Consider the following 16722-nt stretch of genomic DNA (forward strand, 5'->3'; position numbering starts at 1 on the left):
AATTCAGTGCTGAAGTTGTTTTATTGAAAACTTCTGCAGTATGTTCTTGGTTAACTGATTAGCTATGGCCATTAAGACCAAGCTGACCTGTGTTAGTGTGGTGGATAGTCATATAATGCACATGATAATTAATTTATTCACATAAAATTTGACCGGTCCTTCAGTCTTCATTTAACCATCAACAGGAAAAAAAGATTACAGTTTTCATTATTCCTGCCTATTGTTAAAATCTGTCAGATTTCAGAAAACTAGGTGTTAAATTTCAGGTGTTAAATTCAGCTCATCTGTTTTGACGCTGAGTTCTCAGTACATCCTCTCTGTTCTCAGGTGGGTTTCTAAACTCGGCACATCCCAGTCTGATATAGTCTGATCTCAAAATAGTTTATAAATTCAGCAATATGCTATTTTGATTGTGTCTGGTTTAAAATGAGCTTTTACATTTGAGGACACAATGCTGTCTGATCTCAGATGAGTGCTTAAATTCAGCACATGCTCCTGTCTGATCTAAGAAATCCCTGTCTGATAAATATCTGCTTCTATAAGTTCAACTGTTGCACTACAACCTGTATATGCTGTCTGATCTCAGAAGGGTGTATAAACTCAGCTCAGCCTGAGTTCATTAGTGCAACTGGTCTGTTCTAAGGTGGCTTTATATTATAAATTCAAAACATTCCAGTCTGCTTCAGTCTGATCTCAGATGTTTTTAAATTCAGCGACCATGCTGTTCTGATTCTATCTGGTCTTAAAAGATTTCATACATTCAAGACAATGCCATTTGATCTCAAATGAGTTTATAAATTTAGTGCAAGATCCATTCTAAGATCAGTTCTCTTTCTGGTGCTGTCTGATCTCAGATAAGTTTACAAATTTTCGTGGATGACACTGGCTCATTTCAGACAAGTTTATAAATTCAGTTCAAGATGCTGTCTGATCTCAAATGTTTATAAACTGCATTCATGATGCAGCCTGGTTTCAGATAACTAAAATTATCTCACATAACTCTGATCTTGGATCAGTTTACAGATTCTAGCACATGATCCTGGCTCATCTCAAAAGAGTTTATAAATTCAGCTCAAGATGCTGTCTGATCATAAATTAGTTTATAAATTTTGGTTCTGATGCCACCTTGTTTTAAATAACTAGAAAAACAAAGCTGTTTAATCTCAGATGAATGTATACATTTAGCGCAAGATCACGTCTGATCTCATATGGTTTTCCCACATCTGTCTTATTTTCATTATTCTTATTCTCAGATCAGTTCTGTTTCTGATGCTGTCTGATCTCGGATTGATTTACAAATTGTAGTGCACGATGCTGGCTCATCTCAGATGAGTTTAGAAATTCAGTTTAAGATGCTGTCTGATCTCAAATGAGTTTAAAAATTGTGGTCATGATGCCATCTGGTTTCAAATAACTTGAACACAATGCTGTCTGACCTCAGATCAATTCTGTTTCTGATACTATCTGATCTCAAATCATTTTACAAATTTTAGTGCATGCCGCTGGCTCATCTCAGATGAGTTTATAAATTCAGCTCAAGATGCTGTCTGATCTCAGATGAGTTTATAAATTTAGTGAGTGAGATCTCATAAGGGTTTCCAACATCTGTCCTACGTTATTTGATCCCAGCTCAGCTCTGTTTCTGATGCTGTCTGATCTCAGATCAATTTAGAAATTCTAGTGCATGATGCTGGCACATCTCAGACGAATGTATAAATTCAGCTCAAGATGCTGTCTGATCTCAAATGAGTTTACAAATTTAGCGCATGATCTTGTCTGATCTCAAGGTTTTCCCACATCGTTCTTATGTTATTTGATCTCAGTTCTGTTTCTGGTGTTATCTGATCTCAGATCAATTTACAAATTCTCAGATGACGCTGGCTCATCTCAGATGAGTTTATAAATTCAGCTCAAGATGCTGTCTGATCTCAAATAAGTTTTAAATTTAGCGTGTGATCCTGTCTGAGCTCATAAGGGTTTCCCACATCTGTCTTATGTTATTTGATTGTGGTTGTGATGCCACCTAGTTTCAAATAACTAATACAGTGCTGTCTGATCTCAGGTGAGTTTGCAAATTTAGGGCATGATCCTGTCTGATCTCATAAGGGTTTCCCCTGTCATAAGTTATTTGATCTCAGATCTATTCTGTTTCTGACACTATCTGATCTCATATCAATTTACAAATTCTAGTGCACGATGCTGGCACATCTCAGACGAGTTTATAAATTCAGCTCAAGATGTTTGATCTCAAATGAGTTTTAAATTTAGCGTGTAATCCTGTCTGAGTTTATAAGGGTTTTCCACATCTGTCTTATGTTATTTGATCTCAGATCAATTCTGTTTCTGATACTATCTGATCTCACGTCAATTTACAATTCTAGTGCATGATGCTGACACATCTCAGACGAATGTATAAATTCAGCTCAAGATGCTGTCTGATCTCAAATGAGTTTATAAATTTAGCGCATGATCTTGTCTGATCTCAAGGTTTTCCCACGTCTGTCTTATGTTATTTGATCTCAGTTCTGTTTCTGGTGTTATCTGATCTCAGATCAATTTACAAATTCTCATTGATGACGTTGGCTCATCTCAGATGAGTTTATAAATTCAGCTCAAGATGCTGTCTGATCTCAAATGATGCCGTCTGGGTTCACATAACTAGAATACAATGCTGTCTGATCTCAAAGGTTTATGAATTCACAACAGTCTTGTTTTTTGTTTCGGATGCTGTGGTCATAATGCAGTTGGATTTCAGAACATGTTTCTATATGATCTCACAAGAGTTTATAAATTCTGTATATGCTGTCTGATCTCAAGTTAAGTACATCATGCAGTCTAAAGTTAAATGAGTTTATAAATTCGCCAACACATCATGCTGACTCTGTCTGATCTTACATCCACAACCCAATGCTGTCTGATCTCAGATGAGTTTACAAATTCAGCGCGTGATCTTGTCTGATCTCAAGGTTTTCCCACATCTGTCTTATGTTATTTAATCTCAGATCATTTCTGTTTCTGATACTATCTGATCTCACATCAATTTACAATTCTAGTGCATGATGCTGACACATCTCAGACGAATGTATAAATTCAGCTCAAGATGCTGTCTGATCTCAAATGAGTTTATAAATTTGGTGCATGATCTTGTCTGATATCAAGGTTTTCCCACGTCTGTCTTAGGTTATTTGACCTCAGTTCTGTTTCTGGTGTTATCTAATTTACAAATTCTCATAGATGATGGAGTTTATAAATTCAGCTCAAGATGCTGTCTGATCTCAAATGATGCCGTCTGGGTTCACATAACTAGAATACAATGCTGTCTGATCTCAAAGGTTTGTGAATTCACAACCGTCTTGTTTTTTGTTTCGGATGCTGTGGTCATAATGCTGTTGGATTTCAGAACATGTTTCTATATGATCTCACAAGAGTTTATAAATTCTGTATATGCTGTCTGATCTCAAGTTAAGTACATCATGCAGTCTAAAGTTAAATGAGTTTATAAATTCGCCAACATGTCAATGATTCTGTCTGATCTTACATCCACAACCCAATGCTGTCTGATCTCAGATGAGATCTATAAATTCAGCACATGATCCTGTCTGATCTCAGAGGGATTTATGAATTCACAACATCCCTGATTTAATTTAATGTCAGATAAATACCTGTTTCTGATGCTGTCTGACCTCAGTTAAGTTTAAAAATTCTGGATGATGCTCTGATCTTAGATGAGTTTACAAATTTAGCACGTGATCTTGTCTGATCTCAAGGTTTTCCCACGTCTGTCTTATGTTATTTGAGCTCAGTATTGTTTCTGGTGTTATCTGATCTCAGATCAATTTACAAATTCTCATAGATGATGTTGGCTCATCTCAGATGAGTTTATAAATTCAGCTCAAGATGCTGTCTGATCTCAAATGAGTTTATAAATTTGGCGCATGATCTTGTCTGATCTCAAGGTTTTCCCACATCTGTCTTATGTTATTTAATCTCAGATCATTTCTGTTTCTGAAACTATCTGATCTCACATCAATTTACAATTCTAGTGCATGATGCTGACACATCTCAGACGAATGTATAAATTCAGCTCAAGATGCTGTCTGATCTCAAATGAGTTTATAAATTTAGCGCATGATCTTGTCTGATATCAAGGTTTTCCCACATCTGTCTTATGTTATTTAATCTCAGTTCTGTTTCTGGTGTTATCTGATCTCAGATCAATTTACAAATTCTCATTGATGACGTTGGCTCATCTCAGATGAGTTTATAAATTCAGCTCAAGATGCTGTCTGATCTCAAATGATGCCGTCTGGGTTCACATAACTAGAATACAATGCTGTCTGATCTCAAAGGTTTGTGAATTCACAACCGTCTTGTTTTTTTGTTTCGGATGCTGTGGTCATAATGCAGTTGGATTTCAGAACATGTTTCTATATGATCTCACAAGAGTTTATAAATTCTGTATATGCTGTCTGATCTCAAGTTAAGTACATCATGCAGTCTGAAGTTAAATGAGTTTGTAAATTCGCCAACATGTCAATGATTCTGTCTGATCTTACATCCACAACCCAATGCTGTCTGATCTCAGATGAGATCTATAAATTCAGCACATGATCCTGTCTGATCTCAGAGGGATTTATGAATTCACAACATCCCTGATTTAATTTAATGTCAGATAAATACCTGTTTCTGATGCTGTCTGACCTCAGATAAGTTTAAAAATTCTGCACGATGCTCTGATCTCAGACGAGTTTATAAATTGAGGTCTTATGCACTCAATTTCAGATAAGTGTAGTTTATAAATTGTCCAAATATAATATTTCTAATAATAATTCTAAAAATTAAGCATCTCAGCTGCATTTAAGAATTGTAATTATGATGCAGTCTTCAGTTATTAAATTCAGCATGTGCTGTTGTCTGATCTCAGTTGAGTTTATATATTCTGTACATGCTGCTGTCTGATGTCAGATGAGTTACATTCAGCCTCCATACTGAAGGCGCATGAGGAGAGTATCCGCACAGCCAAGCCTGCATCCGATGCATTTTTCACTTGAACATGGATGGAAATTAGGCCTCCGCTCGCTTTCTGCGGTGGGTTATCTGCAGTTTCCCACCGCTTCGTTACAGCCCGGTCGGAATATAATGGAAAGGAGTCCTTTTCCCTATCAGGGGATAGTGAGAACATCATGTGTCAGCGAGCTCCAGCAGCACTAGCCCGATGATGAGGATGTTGGGAAGCTATCTGCTAACGCAAGGATGCTTTACTGCAAATAAACCTCTAACTCATCCACGCTCTCGATTTTACCTCATTTAACGGAACGTCGGCCGTTTTAAACCGATCCATTTTCAATCATTTTGGCGTTCAAGAGGCTATTTTATAAAGACTTGCAGAATTTTTTTGACTTAGCTTCGCTAGCTAAGCAGCTGTTGGCTTGACTGTCAGTGGATATTTTCAGCAAAACGGAGGGATTTACAGCAAAATAACAAGAGTGTAAATGAGACATCTGGAGTCCTGAGGGAATGAATTCACTGAGCAGATTAAATGACACGTTTTGTCAAATGAAATGAACGGTCCGTAAATAAACGGTTGTGTATCTGTTTAGATGCAAAGGTGGCTGCTGCCCAACAAACCTATTCGGCGACCAAAAATAAACCTCGGCCACGTAAATATAACTAAACAGCTGAAAACTTCAATCCAACATCACTGAAATGGCTGAAGAGGCGTTTCCTTTACATTATCTTGTGTGGAACAATCAATATCTAGAACTGGACCGAGAGCTACAGAAAAATGAGGTACATGGGATAGTTTAAACGCTCTGGTATCTTAAATACTAATAGGTTCTTTCTCAATAAAGCCGTGTGGTTTGTATTTTAATGTGTGTATTGCAGCATGACATGGAGCGGCTGGATCCGCGCGGGCGCTCGCCGCTCGAGCTGTCAGTGTGTCTCGGGCACCTGGAGTCCACACGAGTCTTACTGAGACACAACGCTGATCCGACACACAGCAACACACAGGGATGGACAGGTACATCAATCATTTAAAGGAATAGCCTGCTTCACCCACAAAGCAGTTTTGCAATCATTTACTCGTGCATTTCCAAAACCTGTATTACTTTACTCAGTGGAAAACAAAAGGCATGACCGTAAAGGTCCAAAAGCTAGACGGATTCCATACATTAAGCCAAAATAAAACAAATAAACAAGCAAACAAATAAACATGACTATATATAAAGATTTCCATAAAACAACAAAACACACAAGTCAAGCCAAGCACGAATCTGATCAAGTTAGTGTTTTTAAGCATTTTACATTTATTCCAAAATAATAACTCAATGCAGTAACAATTTAAACAATATATTTGATTCGTGAGCGTATGTTCAGCTGGGTCATTTTATAATTAGGGGTACATTTAGATTTTAACAATGTGACGAAAAACTTTTCCTGTTTCCCAAAAACTCAAACATGACCTTGCATAGCTGCTTTGAAATGATCTATATTGTATAAAGCGCTGTATAAATAAAGGTGATCTGTAGGAATATGTGCATAAAATACCATCTATGTTTGCTACCGTCCACCATGTTACCTTTACTGGGTAACACAGCTGACAGGTAACTTAGTTGACATTTTTGGGCCTGTACTCAACATGGAAGCCTAGAAATACTGAGCATGTGGTATGTTTGGAAATATATTTTTATAGACAAAACTTAAGTTTTAGGTAAATTGTCTTGTAAATTTGCAGCAATAATACTTGTGTAATACTGTTGATACAGGTTTGCTAGTTTAACCAATATTAGGGGAAAGAGAGAGAACATAATGTTTCATCCATGTGCTTCTAGAGGAAATATCATCACGCTGTGCAAATTATGCGAGAGTGGGACAAACCAGTCCTTTTTGAGGGGGGTTTCTAGTGGGTAACTTCGTTGGCCATGGTTTTTTGGACACAAACAAGTTATATCACAATAAACACTTATTATTTTTGAAGCGCACACCCTAATGTCTTGATAATCTAATCTAACTGAAGGCAAACAACTATGAAATTAATTTATATTTGAGGTAATTTTCATGCTTAAATGCAGAGAAGAATAAGCAACTTTACAAAATCTGACATCTGAATAACCAGGGTTGTATGTGATATGAACATAATTTCTGAAACAAAACGCTATGGCTTTTTCAACATATGTGACCCTGGACCACAAAACCAGTCTTAAGTCGCTGGGGTTTATTTGTAGCAATAGCCAAAAATTCATTGTATGAGTCAAAATTATTGATTTTTATTTTATGCCAAAAATCATTAGGATATTAAGTAAAGATCATGTTCCATGAAGATATTTTGTAAATTTCCTACTGTAAATATATCAAAACTTAATTTTTGATTAGTAATATGCATTGCTGAGAACTTCATTTGGACAACTTTAAAGGTGATTTTCTAAATATTTAGGTTTTTTTGCACCCTCAAATTCCAGATTTTCAAATAGTTAAATCTCGGCCAAATATTATCATGTCATAACAAACCATACATCGATGGAAAGCTTATTTATTCAGCTTTCAGATGATGTGTAAATCTCAATTTCGAAAAATTGACCTTTATGACTGGTTTTGTGGTCCATGGTCACATATAGTAGTGTGTTTGTGAAAAATATAATTGTGTACTGGAAAATGAAGCATCGGGGCTTTATATTGATGAAAATATATTAGAAATATACTTCACGGACATGAGATGTACCCACAATTATAGAATGACCCATCTATTCTTTTTTATAAATAGTCACACAGATGCACAAGTTAGTGCACTCTAAGGGCTGGGTTGTGGCAGGAAGGGCATCCGGTGTAAAACGTGCCAGATCGGCTTTGCGGATCACTCCGCTGTGGCAACCCCAGATAAAGGGAGCAAGCTGAAGGGGAGAGAGAGAGTTATTGGTCAGAGACATGGGGATTTACTTTAAATTTCACCAAGCTGATTACTCACTAAAAACTCACACAGATCATGTTTCAAGTCTTATTTTGACACAACAAAGTGGTTATATCCAAGTGTGTGAGTTGTTTACTTCCTTTTTAAATGAGTCTTCCCATTAACACCATTATAGAGGGTTTGCACTTACATCACAATTTGGTCAGTTACTCGAATGCACAGCCATATTAGCAATAATTGGATGTAAACATCAACAACAGCATGGATTGCACGGTAAATGTACTACTGAATACGTTCTCTAAATCATAGAGAAGGACTGAGCAAGCAGGAAGGGATGCAATATTTTTATTCATTTATTTTTTACTTTTAGTTTTTAATATGACATTTGTTTTTCCAGAACATGCAGGATTCATATTTAAACCGTCTTTTTGTGTTTTAATATTCACAGACATTAGTCCATATCGCGACTGAAATTAAGGGAGAGACCTACTTTTGATTTATTCATCCAAAAATTGATGAATTCCGTGGCATTCCGCACTATAGATTAAATTCTGTTTTTATGAATGGACTCCGCGATCCCGTCCGCGTTTTTGCGGAGGAGAAATTGTAGACGCGCAATCACATAAAGACAGAAATGACATGCCGTTGTGTAAATAAGATAAATGACATAAGACTATTTAGTTTGTTTAATAAAAGAACAAGGTATAGACCTGTTTTATAGGAAAGTAACCTTAATGCCTGCTAGCTCACTCAGCAACACATCGAATGTCGGGACTATGTCAAGTTTCCACCTCTGAAGAATCAATCTCTTTGCTAGAACCGGAAATTATAAGAACAAACACAAATGTTGTTAAAATTAATTTATTTCAGTAATTCAACTCAAATTGTGAAACTTGTGTGTTAAATAAATTCAATGCACACAGACTGAAGTAGTTTAAGTTGTGATGATTTTGTCTCACATTTAACAAAAACCCACCAATTCACTATCTCAACAAATTAGAATACTTCATAAGACCAATAAAAAAAACATTTTTAGTGAATTGTTGGCCTTCTGGAAAGTATGTTCATTTACTCTATGTACGCAATACTTTGTAGGGGCTCCTTTTGCTTTAATTACTGCCTCAATTCAGCATGGCTTGGAGGTGATCAGTCTGTGGCACTGCTGAGGTGCTATGGAAGCCCAGGTTTCTTTGACAGTGGCCTTCAGCTCATCTGCATTTTTCGATCTCTTGTTTCTCATTTTCCTCTTGACAGTACCCCACAGATTCTCTATGGGGTTCAGGTCTGGTGAGTTTGCTGGCCAGTCAAGCACACCAACACCATGGTCATTTAACCAATTTTTGGTGCTTTTGGCAGTGTGGGCAGGTGCCAAATCCTGCTGGAAAATGAAATCAGCATCTTTAAAAAGCTGGTCAGCAGAAGGAAGCATGAAGTGCTCTAAAATTTCTTAGTAAATGGGGCAGTGACTTTGGTTTTCAAAAAACACAGTGGACCAACACCAGCAGATGACATTGCACCCCAAATCATCACAGACTGTGGAAACTTAACACTGGACTTCAAGCAACTTGGGCTATGAGCTTCTCCACCCTTCCTCCAGACTCTAGGACCTTGGTTTCCAAATGAAATACAAAACTTGCTCTCATCTGAAAAGACGACTTTGGACCACTGGGCAACAGTCCGTTTCTTCTTCTCTTTAGCCCAGGTAAGACGCCTCTGATGTTGTCTGTGGGTCAGGAGTGGCTTAACAAGAGGAATACGACAACTGTAGCCAAATTCCTTGACACATCTGTGAGTGGTGGCTCTTGATGCCTTGACCCCAGCCTCAGTCCATTCCAATGAAGTTCACCCAAATTCTTGAATCGATTTTGCTTGACAAGCCTCTCAAGGCTCTGGTTCTCTCGGTTGGTTGTGCGTCTTTTTCTTCCACACTTTTTCCTTCCACTCAACTTTCTGTTAACATGCTTGGATGCAGCACTCTGTGAACAGCCACTTTCTTTGGCAATGAATGTTTGTGGCTTACCCTCCTTGTGAAGGGTGTCAATGATTGTCTTCTGGACAACTGTCAGATCAGCAGTCTTCCCCATGATTGTGTAGCCTAGTGAACCAAACTGAGAGACCATTTTGAAGGCTCAGGAAACCTTTGCACGTGTTTTTTCAGTTGATCAGCTGATTGGCATGTCACCATATTCTAATTTGTTGAGATAGTGAATTGGTGGGTTTTTGTTAAATGTGAGCCAAAATCATCACAATTAAAAAAACCAAAGACTTAAACTACTCCAGTCTGTGTGCACTGAATTTATTTAATACATGAGTTTCACAATTTGAGTTGAATTACTGAAATAAATGAACTTTTCCACGACATTCTAATTTATTGAGATGCACCTGTATATACTCAGATTTTTTTTTTTCAACAAAGAGAAGAGCTTTTCCTGGTTCTCCAACATGTGCATCTTCAGAATATCCAATTCTGTGTGCAGTTTTGCAAGAGGCAGTGAGCACTGGAGACCCTGAGCTGGTGCAGCTGGTCCTTCAGTACAGAGACTTCAGAAGAGCCACAGAGAGACTGGCTGGTATTCCTGAGCTACTGAGCAAACTGAGACAGGTGATTCATATGCACACATACCCTGATTGAAGATGCATTTGGTGTACATTCAGTGGGTGAATCCATAAGCCAGGTACAGTATTGGTTTGATTTGTCATGCTCTCAGAAAGTATTCCAACAAGATGTCTTTCTTGCAGGCACGTGATTTCTATGTGGAGATGAAATGGGAATTTACTAGCTGGGGTGAGTTCAAGAAATCCCACAAACTCTTTCGCTTTCACTTCTGTCTCACCATTGGTGAATTTTATTTTATTTATTTATTGATTATTAAATGTTGAATCTGTATGTGCCATTTAATAACCTGTGAAGCTAATGAATTTGAATAAAACCAACCAACCAACCAACCACCATTGGCAACCTAGATGGCCGCTTTAACCATTTCAGCACCATAGATGTGGACAGCTCCTCTGATCAATTACTCCTGACAGTCAGTTGTCGTTCTGTCTCAATTATTTAGTTCCTCTAGTGTCGAAAGTTTGTCCAAGCGACGTGTATCGTGTATGGAAAAGCGGTTCGTGTTTGAGGGTTGACACCACTTTATTGGGCTTTGAGCACATGACTTGGCTTAAGGGTCGACGCAGCTACATCTTTAAAGGTGGAGGTGAGTCTTCAGCACACACTAGTGCAGGATTTACATGGAGTTCAGTGCTTTGAGGAGTTCAGTGTTTTGCAGAGAGTGGGGCCATGGTGATGGAGGTGGACCACGAGAAGCAGGTGGTGTATACAGAACCACTGTCCCTGTCTCCGCGGGACGCTCCCTCTCTGCTCGCCGCCATGCTGCCCTCACAGGAGAACACGGCCCAGAGACTCACCTCTCCTATAGTGTCCACTCATCTCAACACACGCAACATTGCCTTCGAGAGGTACAGGAAGAGGCTTTGCCAAAGATTTAATTAGTCTGGGTCTGTATGGAGTGCATTAGTGCATGGCTGCTTTTTCAGTGCCGTTGGTTTCGGAAGTGTTTTTTCATATATTTTTCTCATAGGGATTTTAAAAGTCTTTGTTAAAGCATTATATGCTATGCACAAAACAAACCAGCTACGGGGAGATTCACAACATTACAAATGTTCATTTGAAGCAAAAAAGTATTTGAAAATACACAAAGGTACTTATCAGCTTTAATGTGGGAAAAAACTACAGCCCCATCAAGGATTGTAAATGACATAATCAAATTAAAAATGATGGAGAAATATACAACTATTCATTTAAATTGGTATATACACTAACAATCAAAAGTTTTGAACAGTTTTTTTTAAAGATTTTTAATGTTTTTTAAAGAAGTCTCTTCAGCTCACCAAGCCTGCATTTGTTTTATCCAAAGTACAGCAAAAATGATAACATTTTGAAATATTTTTACTATTTAAAATAACTGTTTTCTCTTTGAATATATTTTAAAATGTAATTCATTCATGTGATTTCAAAGATAGACTTTTAGCATCGTTACTCCAGTCACATGATCCTTCAGAAATCATTCTAATATTCTGAGTTGCTGCTCAAAAAACATTTATAATAATAATAATTATTATTATTATGTTGAAAACAGCTGAATAGAATTTTTTCAGGTTTCTTTGATGAATAGAAGGTTCAGAAGATCAGCATTTATCTGAAATAAAAATCTTTTGTGACATTATAAATGTTTCAACCCAAAATAAATAAAAAATTCTGACTTCAAGCTTTTGAATGGTATAGTGTAAATGTTAAAAATAAAATTAAAAAAAATTAAAGCTTTTTATTTCAGATAAATGCTGATCCTTGGATCTTTCTATTCATTTGAAAAAAAAATGTACTCAACTGTTTTAAATATTAATAATAATAATAATAATAATAAATGTTTCTTGAACAGCAAATTAGCATATTAGAATGATTTCTGAATGATCATGTGACACTGAAGACTGGAGTAATGATGCTGAAAATTTGGTTTTGATATTACTGCTTTTGCTGTATTTTGGATCAAATAAATGCAGGCTTGGTGAGCAGAAGAGATTTCTTTAAAAACATCAGAAACTTTTGACTGGTAGTGTATTTAAAGGTTATTGCAAAATATGCATATATATACAAATATTTCATTATTTTGACAGCATAGGGAGACATATTACATAATTTGTGATGCTTTCATGGGAGCTGGTGTTCCCTGGAAGCTCTTGGTGGAATTTTCTGTTCAGCATCATGGGTAATGTAGTTTTCCACCATAAATTCAACTGTTAACATGTCTAACACTACCAAAATGCAAAAAGTATCAAAAAGTTTATTAACGACATTTCAGGTGCATATCATTACAAACTCAACCACATTTAAAAAACATTGTGACCATTTTATAAATGTGGTTGAGTTTGTAATGATATGTTTGAAGATATCTGATGAAGGTCATGCGACCGAAACATTGTTAATAAACTTTTTGATACTTTTTACATTTTGGCAGTGTGCAGGATTTGTTTTTTGTTATTCAGTTTTAACATTTTGGTCTTGATTCTTACGCACCTACCAATTGCCGTCAGGTGTGCGGAGTTTAATTGCTAATTAAACATGATTACTGTAAAATGGCTACAACAGAAGCATACACTATCATCAGTTTAACAACCTCAGAGCTCGGTTGGTATGTCTGTAAAGATTTATTGTTAAAAATCAGTTCTCTAGAGTTTTATGAGTTTTTACTATGGGAACCAACTGTTGTACATCTAATTCCCTGTTCTGCCTGACTTTAGAAATAAGTCTGGGATTTGGGGATGGCGCTCTGAGAAGACAGAGGTTGTCAGTGGATATGAAGCAAAGGTGAGTTCACTTTAAGAGGCAATCCGCTCTGAGCCTTGCTGAAAACATCTGTGCACAAGATGTTCTTTAAATTCTTATAACTACATAATTGTAGGTTTACAGTGCCAGTAATGTGGAGTTAGTGACACGTTCTCGGACTGAACACCTTTCTGATCAGGACAAGTCTAGAAGTAAAGGTATGTAAACCCATACATGCTGACGCTCAATTTAACTAATAAATATACAATCTGAGACAGTTTTTGAAGTGCATTTCCCTTCTACTCACTGCTGGCCTCCTCTGTGCTTTCAGGATCTAGAACTCCTCTACAGTCATTTCTTGGTATTGCTGAGCAGCACATCTCTAGTACTGGGGTAAGTGTGGTCAGTTGCATGTAATTGTATTTTTAATTTAGAATTTCAGTATATTTAGGGTTTTTAAACAATTATTTTAAAGTAAAAAATATGATGATAGTCAGAGATATCACCTGTTGCTGATGCCTTTGATGATAGCAAGATGATTATTATTATTATCCGTCAAAAATAGACCAGGCGCCTAACTTTAGTGATGCAGTGTAGAGAGCCGCTTTGGGTCGCTTTAGAAACTTGCCATGAGGTGGCTGGTATAAACACAAAGGCACAAAAGGCACCCCTTGCAAAGTGTAGTTTTGGACAATATCAGCATACACTACCGTTCAAAAGTTTGGGGTCAGTACATTTTTATTGTTTCTTTTTTTTTTTTTTTTTTTTTTAAGAAATTAATATTTTTATTCACCAAGGATGTATTAAGTTAATAATTAAAAGTTTATTAAAAGTTAATAATAAATAATTTACATTGTTATAAAATATTTATATTTTGAATAAACACTGTACTTTTTAAACTTGTTATTCATGAAAGAATCCTGAAAAAAAAATCACAGGTTCCAAAAAATATTTGGCAGCACAACTGTTGATATTATCCAACATTGATCATTCTAATAATAAATCCGCATATTAGAATGATTTCTGAAGGATCATGTGACACTTAAGACTGGAGTAGCAGCTGATAAAAATTCAGCATTTCATCACAGGAATAAATTCTATTTTAAAGTATGTTCAAATAAAAAACATTATTTTATATTGTAAAAACATTTTGCAATATTACTGTTTTTTTTCTATATTTTTAATCAAATAAATGCAGCGTTGATGAGCATAAGAGACTTCTTTAAAGACTATTACAAGTCTTACTGACCCCAAACTTTTGAACGGTAGTGTAAATCCTTATCATTTTTTGGTGCAAATACATTAAAGTAACTTGACATTATCATTGAAGACCAGCAATAATAATTTTTATTTTGATTACATAATAATGGCAATATATACATGTCAAAGTCAGACATGCCCCTTTGCCAGCTGTGATGCCTGGTTACTGGTTTAAACTTGGATTTTTGGGTCAGCACACCTTAATAGCTTCAACTTATTGATTGCCAATTAAGTTTAGAATACAATGAATTTAGGCCCAGATTATGCAGAGCTGCAATAGCTGCTAATGGTGGATATTTTGATGAATCGAAAAAGAAAGAAAAGTTTTTTTCTATGTATAAACTGTTTATGTAATAAAATTTGTTTTTGTAGTTTGTGTTGTCCCTTATCAGTGCAAAATTATAACAAATTAAAAAGGATTCATGCCAATATTGTCCAAAACCGCACTTTTCTAGGGCGTTTCCAAACTTTTGGAGGGCAGTGTAAGTAAATAATGAAATAAATTAGCACAATAATATTGTGTATCAGCGATCTCACAGGCTGACGATAAGATGATATGAAAATTGAGCATATCAGCCAACACTATAGCACATTTAATAACAACAGATCCAAACAAAGTGCTAAACTGGCAAGTAAGTTAAGATAAAGCAGTGATAAAACAAATGAACAAAATAAAACAAATCACAAAATTTCACAATAAAAATATATTTAGGAAATAAATAAAAAAAATATTTAAATAAAAATGTTAATGATTAACTTATATATTAAAAAATAAACCGTTCGAAAGTTTTTTTTTTTTTTGTTATTGAATTTTTTTTTTAATTGAGCATGGATGCATTAAATGTTTCAAAAAATTACATTAAATAAATTTATAACCTCACATAATATTTCTATTTCAGATGCTGTTCTTTTAAACTTTTTATTAATTAAAGGAAAATGTATTATGGTTTACACAAAAAAATATTATGCAGCACAACATTATAATATTAATATTAATCAGAAATGATCATGTGACACTGAAGACTGGAGTACAGATGCTGAAAATTCATCTTTGCATCACAGAAATAAATTACATTATAAAATATATTCAAATAGAAAATATTTATTTTAAATTGTAATATCACAGTATTACTGTTTTTACTGTATTTTTGGTCAAAAATGCAGCCTTGGTGAGTATTCACCTTATTCTTCAACGCACAAGTAAGCTTATGGGTGAGACTTCTGGTTCATTAGCCGCTATTGGGAAATAACGAGAAGAATAACAACATGCAGTAAATGGTAAAACTGTTTGCACTACAAACCAGCATGCTTATAATTAAGATAATACATTAAAATAATATTGTAAGACAGACCAATTTGCAATATCAAACAGCAAAACTAGCTGTTTTGTACAGCTAAAAATAGCTGGATGCAAATGTGACCGGAAGCCACACCCATAAAATTTACAAATGGTCGCACCCGCTCTTACGGGAAGAAAAAGGTGGATAAGAGACTACATAAACATTTTGTTTAAAGAGTCTGTTGTTACTGATTCATTTGTTTACTGTGTTTCTAGAGTCAGGTTTCTCAGTGCGCTAGTCCCCACAACCCAACAGCTATCACAGCGGAGGAGTACTTCGATGCAGAGTTTAATCTGAACGGCAGAGATATTGGGCGGCCCATTGAGCTCACCAGCAAAGTGCAGAGGTACCGTCTCTATAGCAACTCCAAAGTGCCATGATTTGAACCGTGTTTGCATGTGAATTGAGAACATGTGGTATTTCTCTCTCTCTCAGGTTTAAGGCCACGCTGTGGTTGAGTGAAGCTCACCCTCTCTCGCTGGCTGAACAGGTGACGCCTATCATTGACCTCATGGCCATATCTAACGCCCACTTTGCCAAGCTGCGTGACTTTATCACCCTACGCCTACCACCTGGCTTTCCAGTAAAGATAGGTGGGAAGAAGTGTCACATCGATCATTTTATACCCTTACGCGATCAAAATCTTGCCATTTATTTTCTTAAAGGGATAGTCCACCCAAAAATTGTCATTGTCCTTTTAGAAATTCCTCTCTTCCACGTGTTGAATGCTCGAGTGACGTTCAGCAATCTCTGTGGCTGCGATGAACCGGTCAGTTCTGTTATTGTACAATCTCCTCAAGGAGCCACAGAGGCCGGTAAGCATCTTTTTAAGTCTAAAGTTGCTCTGACTGTGACCATGCTAGGTATTTATCCTCACCTCAATGCTT

At 36.2% G+C, this 16722-nt stretch overlaps 1 protein-coding gene across 2 annotated transcripts in view; it reads left to right on the top strand.

The window, feature by feature from the left end:
* The first annotated feature begins 114 nt into the window (after positions 1 to 114).
* ankrd13d (ankyrin repeat domain 13 family, member D) overlaps positions 115 to 16722 on the top strand; it is a 28520-nt gene continuing 11912 nt past the window's right edge. For both annotated transcript variants that reach the window (XM_051127360.1, XM_051127359.1), the window contains exons 1-12: positions 115 to 5790; positions 5887 to 6022; positions 10384 to 10508; positions 10646 to 10691; positions 10966 to 11109; positions 11182 to 11371; positions 13211 to 13277; positions 13372 to 13453; positions 13567 to 13628; positions 16051 to 16181; positions 16271 to 16428; positions 16537 to 16650. In XM_051127360.1, the coding sequence (XP_050983317.1) occupies positions 5707 to 5790; positions 5887 to 6022; positions 10384 to 10508; positions 10646 to 10691; positions 10966 to 11109; positions 11182 to 11371; positions 13211 to 13277; positions 13372 to 13453; positions 13567 to 13628; positions 16051 to 16181; positions 16271 to 16428; positions 16537 to 16650 (1339 nt within the window). In that variant the 5' untranslated portion in view covers positions 115 to 5706. The remainder of the gene's footprint in view (positions 5791 to 5886; positions 6023 to 10383; positions 10509 to 10645; positions 10692 to 10965; positions 11110 to 11181; positions 11372 to 13210; positions 13278 to 13371; positions 13454 to 13566; positions 13629 to 16050; positions 16182 to 16270; positions 16429 to 16536; positions 16651 to 16722) is intronic.

Source organism: Labeo rohita, chromosome 14 (genome assembly GCF_022985175.1).
Source record: "Labeo rohita strain BAU-BD-2019 chromosome 14, IGBB_LRoh.1.0, whole genome shotgun sequence".
NCBI lineage: Eukaryota > Metazoa > Chordata > Actinopteri > Cypriniformes > Cyprinidae > Labeo > Labeo rohita.